Here is a 16636-nt window from a genome sequence, read left to right as displayed (position 1 = left end):
CAATTGATTCTACTGCAATCTTCCTTTAGAAAGAGTTTAGATTTTAATATTTATAACACCAGAAATTCACAATGAAAGTATAAGGGAGTTTTCTTTATTGGTCCTTCATATATTGTTTTAGGTTGAACAAGCTAATTCCCCTGCTGTATGCGTATTTTGGTACATCCCTTGGAGAGGACGCTTCCACAATACTTCCGTGAGAGCGCACACGTGAGTAGACTGACATTGGCGCTATCTATTGTTGTTTTTACGTCTGCTCAGCGGGCATATTCATGTTTTTGACCCATTTTCTGTTATTTATTGCATGGTTTCATCCATTTTGTACTTGCAAAAACGACTATTTCTGTCTGCCCGTATGATTACTCTATGCAAGCCAGCTAGTGTTAGCTACCTAGCTAGCCATTAGCTCAATGAAACATGCCCCTCAATCATTGTTTAATCTATTGCTTCTCTAAACAACAACATTCTCCACCAGTCAAGCTCAAGTAATACATATAGTGGCTGAACAACGTGTGACTTGTGTGATATTTTATTCCAGTTAGCTGCATATATTTAATGTACAGACACCCTTCTCATGTCACAATGTACTCTGTTTCTATAACAGATCTCCATCGCTTCAACCTGTATCCAGCTGTGTCAGAGATGTACCTCATTACTGTCAAGGACTGTGGGTATCATCACCCTCCATTATTCCACTGATGCCCTGCAGCCTTCCGGAATTATTTCAGTGTTCCAGTCTTGCTTTCCATGCTCTAGAGAAGTCAGAATCCATCTCAGACACAATAGAGGTGGAAACTAGGGAGTGCGGAGTTACTGTGAATCTCATGCCAAGGTCCAACCATTTCAAACGAAACACGGATACTTATGGGACTGATATGATGCCATATCAGAATCCTCTCTCCCATCAACTCAGAAATGTAGGGATGTTGCTAAGGGAGTGGCAGACTGCTTTAGGTACTAATGCTACCCCTGTGTACAAACACACACCACACACACTAGTCACTTCTCCCTAAAGTTTTTGCCCTCTCCAGATTTGCCCCAGGACACTGCATTAGAAGAGATCAGTGATGAGGAGGCGGTTCTTATGGGCAGCCCTGCCTGCTATATCCATCTCCCTCAGACTATGTCAACAAGTCAGAGACACCTAGCAAGCTTGTACAGCTAGGTAGATTCAGTCCATTTAGGGTTTGTATCTGATTAGCCATTAGTTTCCCATTACTTCCCCATGTAGTGCAGGGATAGGCAACTGGCGGCTATGTCAGCGAACAAGGCCGTAACCAGGGTTTGCGTTTTAGTGAGGTCCAGAAGAGGGGATGGGGGGTGCAAGGGGAGGTACCCCCTCCCCCAGGACATTTTTTTAAAGTAAAAGCTCATTTACTGTGTTTCTATACAATAAAAAACACATTTAAATGCTATCTGGACAGCAAAAGCATGCAAAAATGACCCCATCCATTATCACCTTGGCTGCTGTAGGTTCATTGACTGAGGTGAATCTACAAACACATAGCCTGTTAGCTACAATTGTAATGTTATACCCCTGAAAGGGGGAACATATGAGAAACTATTCAAACTGACAAGTAGCATCAGCAACGTCTCAGTTGCCTACTGTCTGTAAAGCAAAGTTATGAGAACTCGGTAGTGTATTTTATGCTCCTGCTGAGGTAGGCTCCGTTTAACATTAGCTTACTTCATCCTTCTAGCTGGCTAAGTAATACTAGCCAGTCCCCTTCAACATTACTGCAATAGAAGTCTAGCCACCTGACTGACAGACATGTGCACTCTTTCTCAGAGTGTTGGTTTTTGTTTGTTTGGGGGATGTCTGTAGACATGGCCGCAGTCGCAGAACGGTTTTAAAATTGCCTTTTGTCCGGCATCTCGCAAACACACTCTGTATCGTTTCTGACTCTAGTTGTCTACTTGAGCCAAGTGCGAGCTGTGGTAGTTCGTTTCACGTCTCTGGCCCTTGGGCCTGTGCCGCAATAGGGAGAATTTAGCCATGTGAGAAAGTGGTGTTCCTAAAAAGGCAAATGAACATAATGAACAAACCACTGTTCATGATTCAAGTCAAGAAATTAGAGTAACTATTAGAACTCAGTCATATCAAGAATAAGCGTTCTAATCATTGATCAACGCTGGCAGCAATATTTAGATGTTGACCTGTAATTAATTTTCTTTATTTTGTACAAAAAAATATATTTATGTTATTCCTTCAAAAAAAAAAATATAGTAGCAGCAGCGACACTAAAGGACTTTGAATATATATATATATATATATATTAGAAAAAGAAAAAAAATACAGAGATCCGGACCTCGGTGCCCTCGTATGGAGTTAGGGGCATTTCAGAGTTTATTATTATTTTTTAGCTTGGTATATTAGTCTAGCAGCCAGATATGTAAACTTGTAGTAATCATGGTTGAATTACATACCGGGTGGCCCCCATTGATTTTGTTAGTCACTCTCACTCAGATGTCATATTAAAAAGGGCGAACATGTCTCTCTGCCCTATGGCAAATAATTGCATGAAATTTGTTATAAAATTCAAAAAGCTTCTCTCTGCCTCATGGCAAAATGTGTAGAATTCCAGCAAACTTTCTTTAAAACTGCAACATTTTCTCTACGCTCCGTGGCAAAATTTGTAGAATTGCAGGAAATTTGCCTAAATTTTTTCAATGTTTTTATCTCCGCTGTCAAGACAAAATGCTAAGATGTTTTACGCCACTGCGGCCATTCATGAGTTCTGCTTTTTTGTGGTCCCCACCCCCATCAGTGCCCATCCCTGGTCTTGTATGAAGTGAACCAGAGCAATAGATGTTCTGTATATCTATGTCTCTGGATCGTATTCACTAGGCACCAAACTGAAACAAATGGGGAGGGATTACATGAATTTACACAAAAGCAAACTTTTATTTTTTGCGTGTGTTTTCCACTTCAAAGCATTTTGCCATGATGTGCACTTATGAATGCGACCCTGTTGTTAACCCTTTGGGTCCCTATTCAGATGTTCAGCTATGGAAACTGGAGCAGAGGCCCAATGTGGGCTCCATGTTGCTGAGGCTAGACTTCCAGACAGACGAGGCCCCCCGGCTGGTGTTCCTGAAGCAGCTGGGAGTGGAAGACTCGGCTGGGCCACCTGATCAGCCACAACCCTTTCATCCTCACAAAGGGCCTGGAGAATCTGCAGGCCAGGTACAGGGGCAGATAGGGTGGTTGTTGTATTGGCAGGTTAAGTTTGCTACAGTCAGCAACACATAGGGTTGACTATCTTAGGGACAGAGAGTACACTTGGTGTTTTCAACTGATATACCTATAGCTGTAGGCACGTGTTGTATCTCCCATCTGTCAGCTTTAGCTCTTATAGGACTATGACAGGTGATACATTTCATTGATATATTATTTAGAAATTATCTGTAGTATAAGGTAATAATCTCTTTTTTTTCACATTAGTGTGGCATATCTTGGGTCCAAGAAGTTCAGCGCTGAGTCTGTGGCCTCCATGGTGTCCAGAGCTCCATACCTGCTTAACTGAAGAGGATGGACAACCGCCTGGGATTCTACCAACAGCAGTTAGGCCTTAGTGCTCAGAAGGTCAGCTTTGAATTTGGTAAACAATTTGGTGTGAAAGGTTTGACCCAAGACAATCACAATTGATCACATTGTTTTGTCCCACTTCATTTTTCATAGAATATTCACACCACAAATTACATACAGTAAGATTATGATTCTTAATCAATTGTATGTTCATTCAGACACGGGATTTCGTGGTTCACCTTCCCAGACTTCTGTGTGGGAGTTTGGAGCCAGTTAAGAAGAATCTTAAGGTATGAAAAGTGCAAACATCAGTTGTGATATTTGTCTTAATTCTTGCAAAAGAAACAAGGTTGATTTCTCAGAATCCATATTTTTTATCCTAGATTTGTAAACTGGAGATGGGGTTTCGTGAAAATGAACTCCAGCACATCGTCACTGTAATCCCCAAAGTTTTTACTGCTAATAAGAGGAAACTGACCCAGATATTTGACTATATCCACAACACCATGAACATACCCCATGACCTGATTGTGAAGTTCCCACAGGTAAGTTATAAACTACTATCTTGAATCATCCTTTTCTGCACTCTTCCAGAAAATGTGTATCAGGATATATTAGTTATTTGCTATGTGTATGTTTACCAAGTGGTGGATCAGGAACTACTTATAGGTCACAGAGGGTAACCCCTCCTGGGTCATGGCCGAAGACTGAGTTGTGGTTAAAAACAGAGGTTTTGTTTATGTAAGTTGGTTGGCCACAATATAATTCATAAGGCCTTTAAACATGGCATAAAATCATAATTCCCTGTGGTCAGTTACACATGCCGTCACCTATTGTCTGACCTAGGAGATCGGTCCTCTTTACAGGACCCGAATGCGAAGTGCCTTTGTATCAAAGAGAGACACCTGTTTCTGCAGTACCTGGACAAGGCTCAGTACGACCATGCCAAGCCGAACTACGACCGTGCCAAGCCTAACTACATCTCTCTGGACAAGCTAGTCTCCCTGCCAGATGAGGCCTTTTGCAATGAAGTAGCAACAGCGACACTAAAGGACTTTGAATTGTTTCAGAAGACAGTGTGATTGAGTTTGAGTTTATTTTTATTTTTACAGGGACAGTGCACATTACTTGATGTAAATTGATGTAATACAACAGTACAACAATAGATTGATGTAATACAACAGTTTTTGTATATGTGTGTTATGTGAATAGAGAAGATATTGAAGAATTCTACAATTGAATCTTGCTGCGGCAGGTAGCCTAGGCTTTAAGAGTGTTGGGCCAATTAACCAAATGGTCATGGGTCGAATCCCCGAGTTGACTAGGTGAAACATTTTTGTGCCCTTGGGCAAGGCACTTAACCCTAAATTGCTCCTGTATTTCGCTCTGGATAAGACTGGTAAATGACTAAAAGGTCAATGTTTATTTTGAGGTGTCTGTTGAACAAGAGCATGTGTGTACCAAGATGTACCATAAGAGGTTGACAGATCAGATCAGTCAGAATTGTGTTTTTGAAAATGTAAAATTTTATTTTATTTGTCACATCTGCCGAATACAACATGTGTAGACAGTGAAATGCTTTTTGATTTGTTAAAAAAGTTTGAAATATCCAATAAATGTCGTTCCACTTCATGATTGTGTCCCACTTGTTGTTGATTCTTCACAAAAAAATACAGTTTTATATCTTTATGTTTGAAGCCTGAAATGTGGCAAAAGGTTGCAGAGTTCAAGGGGGCCGAATACTTTCGCAAGGCACTGTATTTGATACCATTCCACCTATTCTGCTCCAGCCGCTACCATGAAACCATCCTCCCCAATTAAGGTGTCAACAACCTCCTGTAGTATAGTGTCCAAGCACCCCATTTTAAGCTGTTTGACCACAGTAAAAGTCCAGCAACACTCCATATTATTCATAGATCTATGACCATTTGACTATCTATACATAGTCACTTTAATAACTCTACATGTACACATTACCTCGATTACCTCGACTCCGGTGACCCCACACATTGACTCTGTCTGTACCGGTACCCCCTGTATATAGCCCCGCTATTGTTATTTACTGCTGCTCTTTAATTATTTGTTATTCTTATCTCTTAGGTTTATTTTTTTATTTTCTTAAAACCGCATTGTTGGTTAAGGGCTTGTAAGTAAGCATTTCACTGTTGTAATTGGCACGTGACAAATATGATTTGATTACATAGATTCTACAGACCCTATTGAGTACTCCCCACCCCACTTTTACATCAGCACAAATAATATGATTTTCTCCATACCATACAGTGGAGGCTGCCGAGGGGAGAACGACCCATAATAATGTCCGGAATGGCATAAATGGGATTGCTTCAAACACCTGGAAACCATGTTTCCTGATTCCGCTTTAGTCATTTTCACAAATGACTAAAGCCTAGTGGTTAGAGCCTTGGACTAGTAACCGAAAGCTTGCAAGTTCAAACCCCGAGCTGACATGGTACAAATCTATCGTTCTGCCCCTGAACAGGCAGTTAACCCACTGTTCCTAGGCCGTAATTGAAAATAAGAATTTGTTCTTAACTGACTTGCCTAGTAAAATAAAGGTAGAAAAAAAGACTGTTCTCACCCACAAGGTGGCAACAGCCTAATGTGCTAACATATGCATGGTTTGTATTGAGGGGAATTTATGTGACCTTGTGACATGTTTTAAAACCCACATTTAATGCGAACGTCACTTCGCAAATATTATTTGTCAAGCATCATGAATAAATACTGGTTAATGGTACTTTTCTACTAGTATGTGAGGGACCTTTATTGTGAAATGTTCCGAAGTTCCCTAACTCGGAAGTACTTTCTTAGTGTTGCTGACGAGACGCTGGTTCGTTTTACCTTAGACAGAACAACATGGGGTCGAGGGCACCAGGTAAAAGTCACCTGTCTTTAAGCATTTATTTAGCCCAAAATCTAGATGAAACATTGCACATATTATTGAGTTAAAGTGGGATGTTGATTTTTGGTATTTTGGTGTGTTCAAATCCATGTTTTTGAGATCTCCTGTGTCGTGTCCTCTAATGAGTGTCCTAGCTAATGTCAAGCTAGCTATGACAAATCAAGGGAGAGCTCAGTGGTGTGCTCCAGACGGCTAGTGACATATTTAACCTTTAAATGTAATATATGTGAAATGCATTTTCAATTGATACGGTAAAGCTGTGCTTCGGTCTGATCAACGTTCAAACGCCACGCCAGTACAGATGGACGATTGTCAAACACTAAGCAGCATCCATTGCCTAGCTAGGTGCAGTGGCTAACGTTAGCTAACTTGGTAGTTATAAACATCTAGCTAGCTAAAACTTAAACAAAGCAAGATAAATTGGCATATTAGCCAGCTCAACTTGGCTAGCTAACAGTACCCGGTATTACTACTGACATTGATTATCATGTCTGATGTCCTCTCTCCATACTTCCTGTACACCTCGATGTCAGAAATATGTCCAGATCGCACAGTTCCCACATAGCTAGTACTCTGTAGATAATAACAGCATGTCATGTGATCTACTAGCACTCTATCCAGTTATCCACCACAAATATAATGTTTGCAGTTGGGATACTCTCCTTGGTTTGTCCCAAATAATACTGTCAAACCCTCCCTCAATCTCTAGTTCTGTAATCATCTCAATTCTAGTTCATCTACTTAAGCATCCTCTTAAATGAATAGAGAACATGATTTGGTGTCTCGTTGCTTTTGTACTGCAGTGATTGCAACTGCTTTTCTAACTGTGTTTTAGTAAACCAAATCTTGACAGCTAATGATCTGACTCTTATTCTGGCCTCCCACACAGCAGCTACCGGCAGACTCCTGGTCGGCTTCCGTAAATGGTACTACAATGCGGCCGGATTCAACAAAATTGGCAAGTCTTGGAGTCTTTTTCTTTGGGGCCATCTGTGAGGGTCTTTAGATAAATCTTTTCACTCAGTCTTAGAAACATATATAAACTTCAGTTAGATATTTCTCTGACACTGTGGTGCTTGTTTTGGTTCCAGGTCTGATGCGTGATGACACGATCCATGAGGATGGCGATGTGAAAGAAGCCCTGCGGAGGCTCCCAGAGAAAGTGTACAATGACAGGATGTTCAGGCTCAAGAGAGCCCTGGACCTGTCCATGAAGCAGGCAGTTCTGCCTAAGGAACAGTGGACTCAATATGAGGAGGTATGGAAGATCTGGGCTCAAATGCCATTTGAAATATAATTTACTTTCTCTGTGTTTGATTGAGCTTGCCTGGCATAATGGACCTATAGAATATCCCCAAAATGTTCAACCCTGCCCATCTGGCACTCCAGGCAGGCTAGAGCAAACGGTCAAAGTATTTGAAAGATTTCAAATAGTATTTGAACCCAAGTTTGAGGTACAGTGCATATAGAGTACCATAGTGGAGGGGTCGTAATACCCATAAAACCTAGCAGTCAAACGGAAATGGTTCCAATCATCTTTCCACCATTAATTTTTCCCATAGGGGATTTTAGAAACACTTAAAATAAGGTCTGTGTTTTATGTAGGCTTACCCTGGCATGATGTTTTGATAAGTGTAAATCTCTAGGACAAGGTTACTTTTTTGATAACCGTGTAAATCACTCTAGGACAATGTGACTTTTTTATCAATATATTCACCTCTATTTACCCCGCTCGACCCCAAATGAGACGCTAATTAGCTGCTAATGTGGCTATCATAAAGAACTTCAAATGCCATGATGATCTGGACGAGACTGCAAGAATCTCCGGATAACTATCTAATGTTAGCTAACTGTAGTAATGAATAAATTAGCAAAAAAATGTTAAATGGACAATTCTGTGAACTGTCTTTCGCATGTTTTAAATTGACACAATACCTGTTAGTAAAGGTGTCAGCTAGAGATGACATGCAGGAGCTTGCAGGGATTTGTAGTTTTACATGATGTCTACTTTGGTGTAAATAGCATTTTCGAATCTGAGAGTAAATAGAGCCGAATAAATTGATAAGTCACCTTGTCTTGAGAGATATTTACATGGTTATCAGAACGTCACACCAGGGTAAGCCTACATGAAACAGCCCTTATTTGAAGTGTTTCTAAAATCCCCTATGGGAAAATGAATGGTGGAAAAACGTTTGGAATCATTTCCCTGTTTGACCGATAGCTTTTATGGGTATTATGACACCTCTGCTATTGGGCTCTATAGTCTCACAATCAATCGTTTGTGTACAGGAAGGGCTTTGAGATATCACTGAGGAAATAGAAGATATGTCAGAAGTTTCACAGCAGTTGATGTTATGGCATGTGATGAAGGAGAAAATCTAGCCTGTCAAAGGAGATATTGTTCCCATATCGTGCTACACTACTTGAATAATCAACATGAAGCATGTAGGAGTAGAGACTTAAGGTTGGATTGGAATATGCCAATTTTTGAGGAGTTTGGAGATGCCTATAAAGCTGTTTAATGTCTACCAGATGTTTTTTTATACTAAAAAACACACCTAGTAGAGGTGGTGGGAGAAAATGTACAGAATTAACCTTGTTTTTGTGTTTGACCTTTCTCCATAGGATGTACATTACCTGGAGCCTTACCTGGAAGAGGTCATCCGTGAGAGGAAAGAGGTTGAGGAGTGGTCGAAGAAATGAGATGAATCTGGAGGGCTGCTGTTCTTTCTCTTTGGTCTGGTTCATTGTTGTCCTCTGTTGTAATGTTTAAAATAAAGTTTACCCTATGGGAAGACTGCTTATTAAAAATGTACATTTTTTTCAAAAGATGTGAGTGAGAAGGATTTTTATTTTTTAAAGCAAACCAGGATTTGATCCCCACAGTAATAAAGTTGTATTTACAGTAAAGTCAGTTTAATCCCACATTTTATAGCACTTTTGTAAAAACAAACTTTCACTCTGGTCACATATAAATGTCATAATATACAAGATACATCTAAACTGAAATATATACAGTACATGTAAATACATGTTCAGTATACAAGTAGTACTATTCTTAACTAAGCATTCAATGCTTTACTATAATTGCCACTCATGAATGGAAGACCAAAAGGACAATTCAATCTATACTATAATCTAGGTCCAGTTGCATGTCAAAAAATCCCCTGATAATGGGGCAATACATTTGTCAAAATATCTGTTACAAGTACAGATTAATTGGTACGTATGGATAGAAAACATTACTCAAGGCCTTCAGTCATCCCAATAGTCTAAAGCCATCTCTCTGTCTCCTTCCCTTTATTTGCACTGATTTCTTAGACTTCTTTTGATCAGTGGAAATTAAGTGGGAAGCCACTATAGACAATTGAGATGAACCACTTGTATTGCACAAACCCTTGCTCTATTACCCCTCTATTACCCTCCCTCTGGTATTCTACCTGAACTTTAATCAACCTCTTTGTTGGATCTCTTGTTGTCCAGGGCTGTAATTGTATCAATAAAGTTTCCAATGACGCTATTGAAAGATTTCACCATGGACACCCCCAGCTCGTTACTGGTCTCGTTGATATCTGCGTCATAAGCGCCCAACAAGGGGGTAACCACCTCTACGTTCCCCCTCCCCGCCCCCTGAAGGATCCCCATCAGTTGACCCCTGACGTCCTGGAACATCTCCCTGTCGTACTGCAGCAGCACTGTCTCATCCATGGGGTAGGAAACGTCCTCGGGGTAGCAGTCCCTGGGCACTGGCAGCTCCACGTACCTCAGGGCTGGGAACCCGGCGGCCAGCGTGGAGAAGAGGTGGCGCAGGGCCATGGCGCTCAGAGGGTTGCCCAGTATCTTCAGCTCCTCCAGGCCGCGACAGGGAGCCAGGGCCTGGGTCAGGATGTCCATGTGTTCGTCCTCCAGGTCACAGTCCTCCAGGGTGAGGCTGTGGAGAGTTGCGGCGCAGCGCTGGAGCAGCTTGATGAAGGTGGTGGGGAAGAGGCCGCACACATCATGACCACTTATGTCCAGACTGACCAGGTTCTCGCTGTGCAGGCTGTTGGCCAGGTAGGCCATGTCTGTTCGGTTCAGGTGACAGTTGGCCAGCTCCAGGTATTGCAGTGGGGTGATCAGGGGGCTATGGACAAGGCCGAGGGTCAGAAATATATTACAGTAAATGTTCACTATTTTACAATGTTATCAATTGTTTGTATGTGTGTGTGTGCTCCTCATTTCATGCATGCTTGACAAAAAAAGCAAAGGCAATATGAAAGCTTTACGATGCATGCCTAATTAATGGAAAAGTGCAGGTGTCCGCTTGTTGTTTTGGGTCATGGCTTCAGTGATATTTCAGTGTCCACTGTAATTGACACCATATTCCTTCAAAGTGCACTACTTTGGACCAGAGCCCATAGGGTTCTGGTCAAAAGTAGTGCACTATAAAGGGAATTGGGTGCCGTTTGGGAAGAAGACAATGTCAACCGTTGAGTGTCCCTTGGTTTCTGGCCGACCTGCAGATTTAGCAGCAGTCAGCTGTCTACATTGTCCCTCACAGCCAAGCAACAAAAACAAAATGCCACTGAGTACTGCAGCCCTCATGCTATGATATTACACAGTGGGAATGCATCAGCTTGAATAGACACCCCCAGAGCTATATATACAGTAGACATCAATACCTAATATATATATACACACACACACACACACACGCACACGCACGCACGCACGCACGCACACACACACACACACACACACACACAAGCACCTTAGCAGTCTTCGCAGGTGTCCGGTGAGGGTGGAGAAGCCCATGTAGAGCTCTGTCAGTTCAGTCAGCCGGCTCAGCAGATCCCCAATGGTCGCCAGCAGGTCATCCTCATCCGAGCCCAGCCTTCGCACGTCCATCGCCCCTGCAGGCAGCGTCAGGGACTGCAGCTGGGGGAACTCCATCCGGGACAACAGCAACTCCAGGTGCGGGGCCTCCAGGTGAACGTTATGGACCACCTCGAGTCTCCTCATGGCTTCCGGTTGGGCCACACGCAGCACGTAGAACAGCTGTTTGAGGGCCAGGGAGTCGGCTCGGAACCCAACGAAGCGCAGCTTCAAGGGGCAGTGACGGAGGAGCAGGAAGGCCTGGGCCACCACCTCGTAGTTCCGCCCAGTGACGAAGCCGTTCAGGCGCACGTCCACCTCAGTCTCGAGGGCGGAGGGTGCAGCGTCACCTGCCTCGATGGCCACCATGACCTCGTAGCACATGCGGGTGAGGAGATGGGTGCGAGCCCAGCGGCCCAGGGTGGATCCACAGGCACAGGAATGGTGCTCTGTGTCCTTCAGCCCAGTCAGGTCTACCACACGGAGGGTCTTGGCGTAGGTCTCTGGGGGCCGCAGTACATAGGACTGGAGATGAAACATAGAATCTAGCTGTTTATTGCCATAAAATGGGAATTTGTCTTACAAATCAAACACATAGGCCCTTATATGATGTAAATTGTACATGTTTATTGCCCTAGTGGAAATTCAAGTAACTACAAACACATTCAGACTTGAAGGAAAACAAAAAACGTGTCACATTGGCCAAGACCCAGTGCCTCAGTTCACAAGTAGCACTTTTGACCAGTGAAAATTATAGATTGCACCTTTAAAGAAAATAACACCAGAACACATAGTAAGCCTACCTTCAGGCCAGTCAGCAGAGATTCCAGGCACAGCCGGCAGGTACATGAGGTCAGATCCTCCTGGCAGTCCACCGTCTTTCCCAGGAGCCTTTGCAGGTTAAGCTCGTGCAGAGGCCAGGTTTGGACGAGGTCGTGGAGGAGGAGGGCCATCTCGTGCATGTAGCAGGCCTTGAAGAGGAGCGGATAGAGGTTGAACGACACACAACTGAGGTTCTCCCTGGCTCTTTGGCCACTCTGGGCGAACCCCTCAGCAGCGAGGAACCTGAGACTTTTCATGGCTCTCTCTTCTATGTTCTACCTGTCCTCGAGGTCTGGGTCTTGAAGTGTTAGGGTCAACCAATCATCCCCTGTAACTGGATGTGTTTGTGTTGCTGCTCTCTCCCCGAGGGTCTCTCTGTGTGTTGATTCTTTGTCTCTGCCAGTACTGTATATCTGTCTGGACCTCGTTTTGCTGTGGTATCATGTTGTGAAAGAGAGGCTTGGGGCACGTGGTAGGTGAGTGGGAGGACTATTTTTAGAAACAGCCATCTCATTCCCTTCAACTCGTGAACAGGGAATGTATTTACAATCCACACCAAACGCAGAGCAGCAACAACCTTTCCTAGCCTACTGCTTACAACATGAGGCCCAAGATCCTTACATACCGCCAACATTGAAATGACCTGTCTATGCAATCAATCTATACATAAACACCAGTGACAATAACAGCAAAGCAATGTAAACAAACATAGAAAACACAGTACTGCTACATGTACATTACTGCCGTACAGGGTAACATTGGCAACATGCTCACGATGAAATTACAGATTTACTGAAGGCTAAACTGTTTATCAAGACCAAAGCAACGGTGGATCAGACGTCATAGCGTAACTTGACCGGTTACGAAAACATTCATTTGAGTACACTGGAACCTCTAGAGTATTCTAACACTGGAACCTCCAGAGTGTTCTAACACTGGAACCTCCAGAGTGTTCTAACACTGGAACCTCCAGAGTGTTCTAACACTGGAACCTCCAGAGTGCTCTAACACTGGAACCTCCAGAGTGTTCTAACACTGGAACCTCCAGAGTGTTCTAACACTGGAACCTCCAGAGTGTTCTAACACTGGAACACTGCTCTAACACTGAACCTCCAGAGTGCTCTAACACTGGAACCTCCAGGAACCTCCAGTGTTCTAACACTGGAACCTCCAGAGTGCTCTAACACTGCCTCCAGAGTGCTCTAACACTGGAAGCTCCAGAGTGTTCTAACACTGGAAGCTCCAGAGTGTTCTAACACTGGAACCTCCAGAGTGTTCTAACACTGGAACCTCCAGTGTTCCAAATACTTTGATGACAAGTATTAGAGCCTTAGCATGTAATGTTTTGCTTTGGCCATGTGAGAGAAACACATTTGACAACTTCCACACGCCATAAACAGTGTGAATTGCTTTATTGTTTCTTGCAAATGTTTATTTTATTTAGATTTTTCATATTGCCAAATTTGAAAGCATCAGCCTTCATTAGACAGTGTGTATTTTTCAATTGACACACTACAATGAACACAAGCAAAGTTGATCATGCTTTCATACATCAAAATACAAACAATCCAAAACATACTGCATAAACTCTAATACAGGGATGTAACGGATTAAATCTTTGCCTTAATGAAGGTATTCATTAATTATATTAAATGTAAGTTGCAATCACAGGAGGTTGGTGGCACCTTAATTGGGGAGAACGGGCTTGTGGTAATAACTGGAGCGGATTCAGTGAAATGGTATCAAATATATCAAACACATGGTTTCCGTTCCATTTGCTCCATTCCGACCATTATTATGAGCTGTTCTACCCTCAGCAGCCTCCACTATAAAAACCTGAGAAGAAACATCAGTTTAGAGGGCTTCCAAAGGTGAGTAGCATATTCAACATGGCACATTCAACATGAAACTCAGTTATCAATACAAGGCATAACAGTTCATTTTTGTACGGAGTTGCTATTACTCCTTAGCATGGAGAGTGGTGGTGTCCCACAGCCCAATACTATATCTAAGGCCCACCTGACCTGACCAGGAATGGCTCAGGGCCCTAGCTATGGGCTAAACCACAGGGAGGTGTTTCTCTCAGTCTCTGTATCCCTGAGTGGAGTACAGACTGCAGTCATGTTGGGGGGTGGTAGTGGTAGTGATGGTGGTGGTGGTGATGGTGCTCGTGGTGGTGCTCATGCCTCTGAGCCAGGGAGACCAAGCCCCCAGACAAGGCAGGCAGGCTGGGCAGCATCTCCCTCTCTCCCCCTGGCTGAGCTTGAGAAGCAGGCTGGTGTAGGTGGTGGAGGGTTCTGGAGGGGGACCCAGCTTCTCTAGCCCTGGAGCGAAGCCTCTTACTGTGCTGTAAGGGGAGTTGGGGCTGGAAGTGTGGCTGGGAGGAGTGGCACCACATGAAGGGCTGGTGGCCATGGAGCTTGCTTGATTTGCCCCCACGTCCTCCTCCCCCTCCTCCTCCTCCACCTCCTCTGTCTCTTCCCACTGCCTTGACGTGGCCCCTGAGAGACCTGTTGAAGGAGAGGCCCCTACCTCTGGACTCAGTTGCGCCGCAGTTCTTCCCTACCAACACTGAGCGGTGCTGCTGGTCTGAGCGTGCCTCCACTCTGGGCTGCTGAGAAGGGGCGTCTGCAGAGGATGGACAACAAACATCATGTTATGTTATGCCATTTCTCTTTGTTGAATGTCATTCATCTTTGGTGTATTTTCAGTAAAAACATGTTGACTTTAGTGCCTCAAAAGTGCTGAAAATTGTCACTGTGTACCTACCTGCATTGTCAAACTTGGAGGAATAGTTCTCTATCCCAGCTAGGTCTAAGTAGTGGTTCCTGCGTTCTGTGTTTTCATCCACACAGTGAAAAATCCTCTCTGGGCTCCCAGCCTCCTCCTGCTGGACCTCCATTCTGTCACCTGTTCTAGAGCCCTGGCCAGAGCTGCTGGAGGGGCCTACCACCAGTTTGACCTTCAGGGCTGTGGTGCTACAGGACGGCTGCTTGACCGATGCTTCAACCACCTCATAGATGGACTGCATGAGACTGCACATATCCTGTAACACACGCACACATCATTGTTCAGCCAGGCACATACACGCGCACACACATGCACATCATCACACACACACACACATACAAACACATCATCATACACGCACAAACACATCATACACACACAAACACCATCATACACACACAAACACATGATCATACACACCAACACACACACACACACACACACACACATACATAGAGAAACACATCCTCAAACACACACACACACACACACACACCATTAGCAGGGCAGCATAGTTATCTAAAGAGAAAGCATATTATGTGCAACAGTTGCTTGTTGTCGGCGTGTGAAGCTGCTGTACCTGCTTGGTGACTTTACCGCTGTTGTCAAAGTGATACAGTGTAAAAACCCTCTCTTGCCGAGTGTCATCCTCCAACACCACGGTGCACTCTGTGTCCTGTAACCATGAACAAACACAACGGATGAACAAACACAATTGTACCATATTATTCTCATCAAACAAACCCCTGCTTTACTGTATATAGCAGTAATAAACTACTATGTTATCTACATAGATTCTATATAGATTGTCCTTTTGAAGCTCACGTCAACATGGCTGTTTCTCTTCCTGGGCTGTCTGAATGGAACGTGGATGGAGCTCTCCCTCTCCTCTGGTGGCAGTACCACTGTGAAAAACACACAACATTCTCATGAGCCTTGGGCTGGAAAACCTTGTGTCGACTCAATCTATCACATTCTCATTAGCCTTGGGCTGGAAAATCTTGTGTCGACTCAATCTATCACATTCTCATTAGCCTTGGGCTGGAAATGCTTGTGTCAACTCAATCTATCACATTCTCATTAGCCTTGGGCTGGAAAATCTTGTGTCGACTCAATCTATCACATTCTCATTAGCCTTGGGCTGGAAATGCTTGTGTCAATTCAACCTATCACATTCTCATTAGCCTTGGGCTGGAAATGCTTGTGTCAACTCAACCTATCACATTCTCATTAGCCTTGGGCTGGGAAACCTTGTGTCGACTCAATCTATCACATTCTCATTAGCCTTGGGCTGGGAAAGCTTGTATCAACTCAATCTATCACATTCTCATTAGCCTAGGGCTGGGAAAGCTTGTATCAACTCAACCTATCACATTCTCATTAGCCTTGGGCTGGGAAAGCTTGTATCAACTCAATCTATCACATTCTCATTAGCCTTGGGCTGGGAAAGCTTGTATCAACTCAACCTATCACATTCTCATTAGCCTTGGGCTGGGAAAGCTTGTATCAACTCAATCTATCACATTCTCATTAGCCTTGGGCTGGGAAAGCTTGTATCAACTCAACCTATCACATTCTCATTGAACGGGTATTTGCTGTTTACAGACGATAATACACACATAGTATCCCACGTTTAAGGCATTCGCGTACAAATATAAAACAAATTTCCTTCCTTTCCTTCCTTTCCTTCCTATGCTTAGTAAAGATAGGAATCATAC

The 16636-nt window shown here is 43.5% G+C and overlaps 3 protein-coding genes and 1 pseudogene across 4 annotated transcripts in view; 2 read left to right on the top strand and 2 right to left on the bottom strand.

The window, feature by feature from the left end:
• The first annotated feature begins 186 nt into the window (after positions 1 to 186).
• On the top strand, positions 187 to 5161 carry LOC135551821 (transcription termination factor 3, mitochondrial-like; annotated as a pseudogene).
• Positions 5162 to 6317: 1156 nt separating this feature from the next.
• LOC135551822 (cytochrome b-c1 complex subunit 7-like) lies at positions 6318 to 9283 on the top strand. The gene is made up of 4 exons (XM_064983057.1): positions 6318 to 6425; positions 7342 to 7410; positions 7544 to 7710; positions 9078 to 9283. The coding sequence occupies exons 1-4, from the start codon at positions 6407 to 6409 to the stop codon at positions 9153 to 9155; spliced, it is 333 nt and encodes a 110-aa protein (XP_064839129.1). The 5' UTR covers positions 6318 to 6406; the 3' UTR covers positions 9156 to 9283.
• Positions 9284 to 9301: 18 nt separating this feature from the next.
• lrrc14b (leucine rich repeat containing 14B) lies at positions 9302 to 12705 on the bottom strand. Its single transcript, XM_064983056.1, has 3 exons — positions 12110 to 12705; positions 11203 to 11831; positions 9302 to 10575 (listed from the first exon to the last, which is right to left on the bottom strand). The coding sequence occupies exons 1-3, from the start codon at positions 12383 to 12385 to the stop codon at positions 9900 to 9902; spliced, it is 1581 nt and encodes a 526-aa protein (XP_064839128.1). The 5' UTR covers positions 12386 to 12705; the 3' UTR covers positions 9302 to 9899.
• Positions 12706 to 13532: 827 nt separating this feature from the next.
• The window catches only part of LOC135551363 (protein naked cuticle homolog 2-like), a 17236-nt gene continuing 14132 nt past the window's right edge, over positions 13533 to 16636 (bottom strand). For both annotated transcript variants that reach the window (XM_064982581.1, XM_064982582.1), the window contains 4 exons: positions 15744 to 15823; positions 15499 to 15594; positions 14898 to 15174; positions 13533 to 14756 (listed from right to left, as the gene is read on the bottom strand). In XM_064982581.1, coding sequence (XP_064838653.1) covers positions 14248 to 14756; positions 14898 to 15174; positions 15499 to 15594; positions 15744 to 15823 — 962 coding nt within the window. In that variant the 3' untranslated portion in view covers positions 13533 to 14247. The remainder of the gene's footprint in view (positions 14757 to 14897; positions 15175 to 15498; positions 15595 to 15743; positions 15824 to 16636) is intronic.

The sequence above is a fragment of the Oncorhynchus masou genome, chromosome 13, assembly GCF_036934945.1.
Source record: "Oncorhynchus masou masou isolate Uvic2021 chromosome 13, UVic_Omas_1.1, whole genome shotgun sequence".
Classification (NCBI taxonomy): domain Eukaryota; kingdom Metazoa; phylum Chordata; class Actinopteri; order Salmoniformes; family Salmonidae; genus Oncorhynchus; species Oncorhynchus masou.
This window is presented reverse-complemented; position numbering and strand designations above follow the sequence as displayed.

What these genes read in the sequence shown, in the direction of transcription:
- LOC135551822 (XM_064983057.1), top strand. An exon ending in GGCCGGATTCAACAAAATTG is followed by an intron (nt 7,411 to 7,543) that starts GCAAGTCTTGGA and finishes TTTTGGTTCCAG; the next exon opens with GTCTGATGCGTGATGACACG. An exon ending in AGTGGACTCAATATGAGGAG is followed by an intron (nt 7,711 to 9,077) that starts GTATGGAAGATC and finishes CTTTCTCCATAG; the next exon opens with GATGTACATTACCTGGAGCC.
- lrrc14b (XM_064983056.1), bottom strand. Translation starts at nt 12,385, where the DNA reads ATGAAAAGTCTCAGGTTCCTCGCTGCTGAGGGGTTCGCCCAGAGTGGC. An exon ending in CTCTGCTGACTGGCCTGAAG is followed by an intron (nt 11,832 to 12,109) that starts GTAGGCTTACTA and finishes TTTCATCTCCAG; the next exon opens with TCCTATGTACTGCGGCCCCC. An exon ending in CACCTGCGAAGACTGCTAAG is followed by an intron (nt 10,576 to 11,202) that starts GTGCTTGTGTGT and finishes CCTTGTCCATAG; the next exon opens with CCCCCTGATCACCCCACTGC.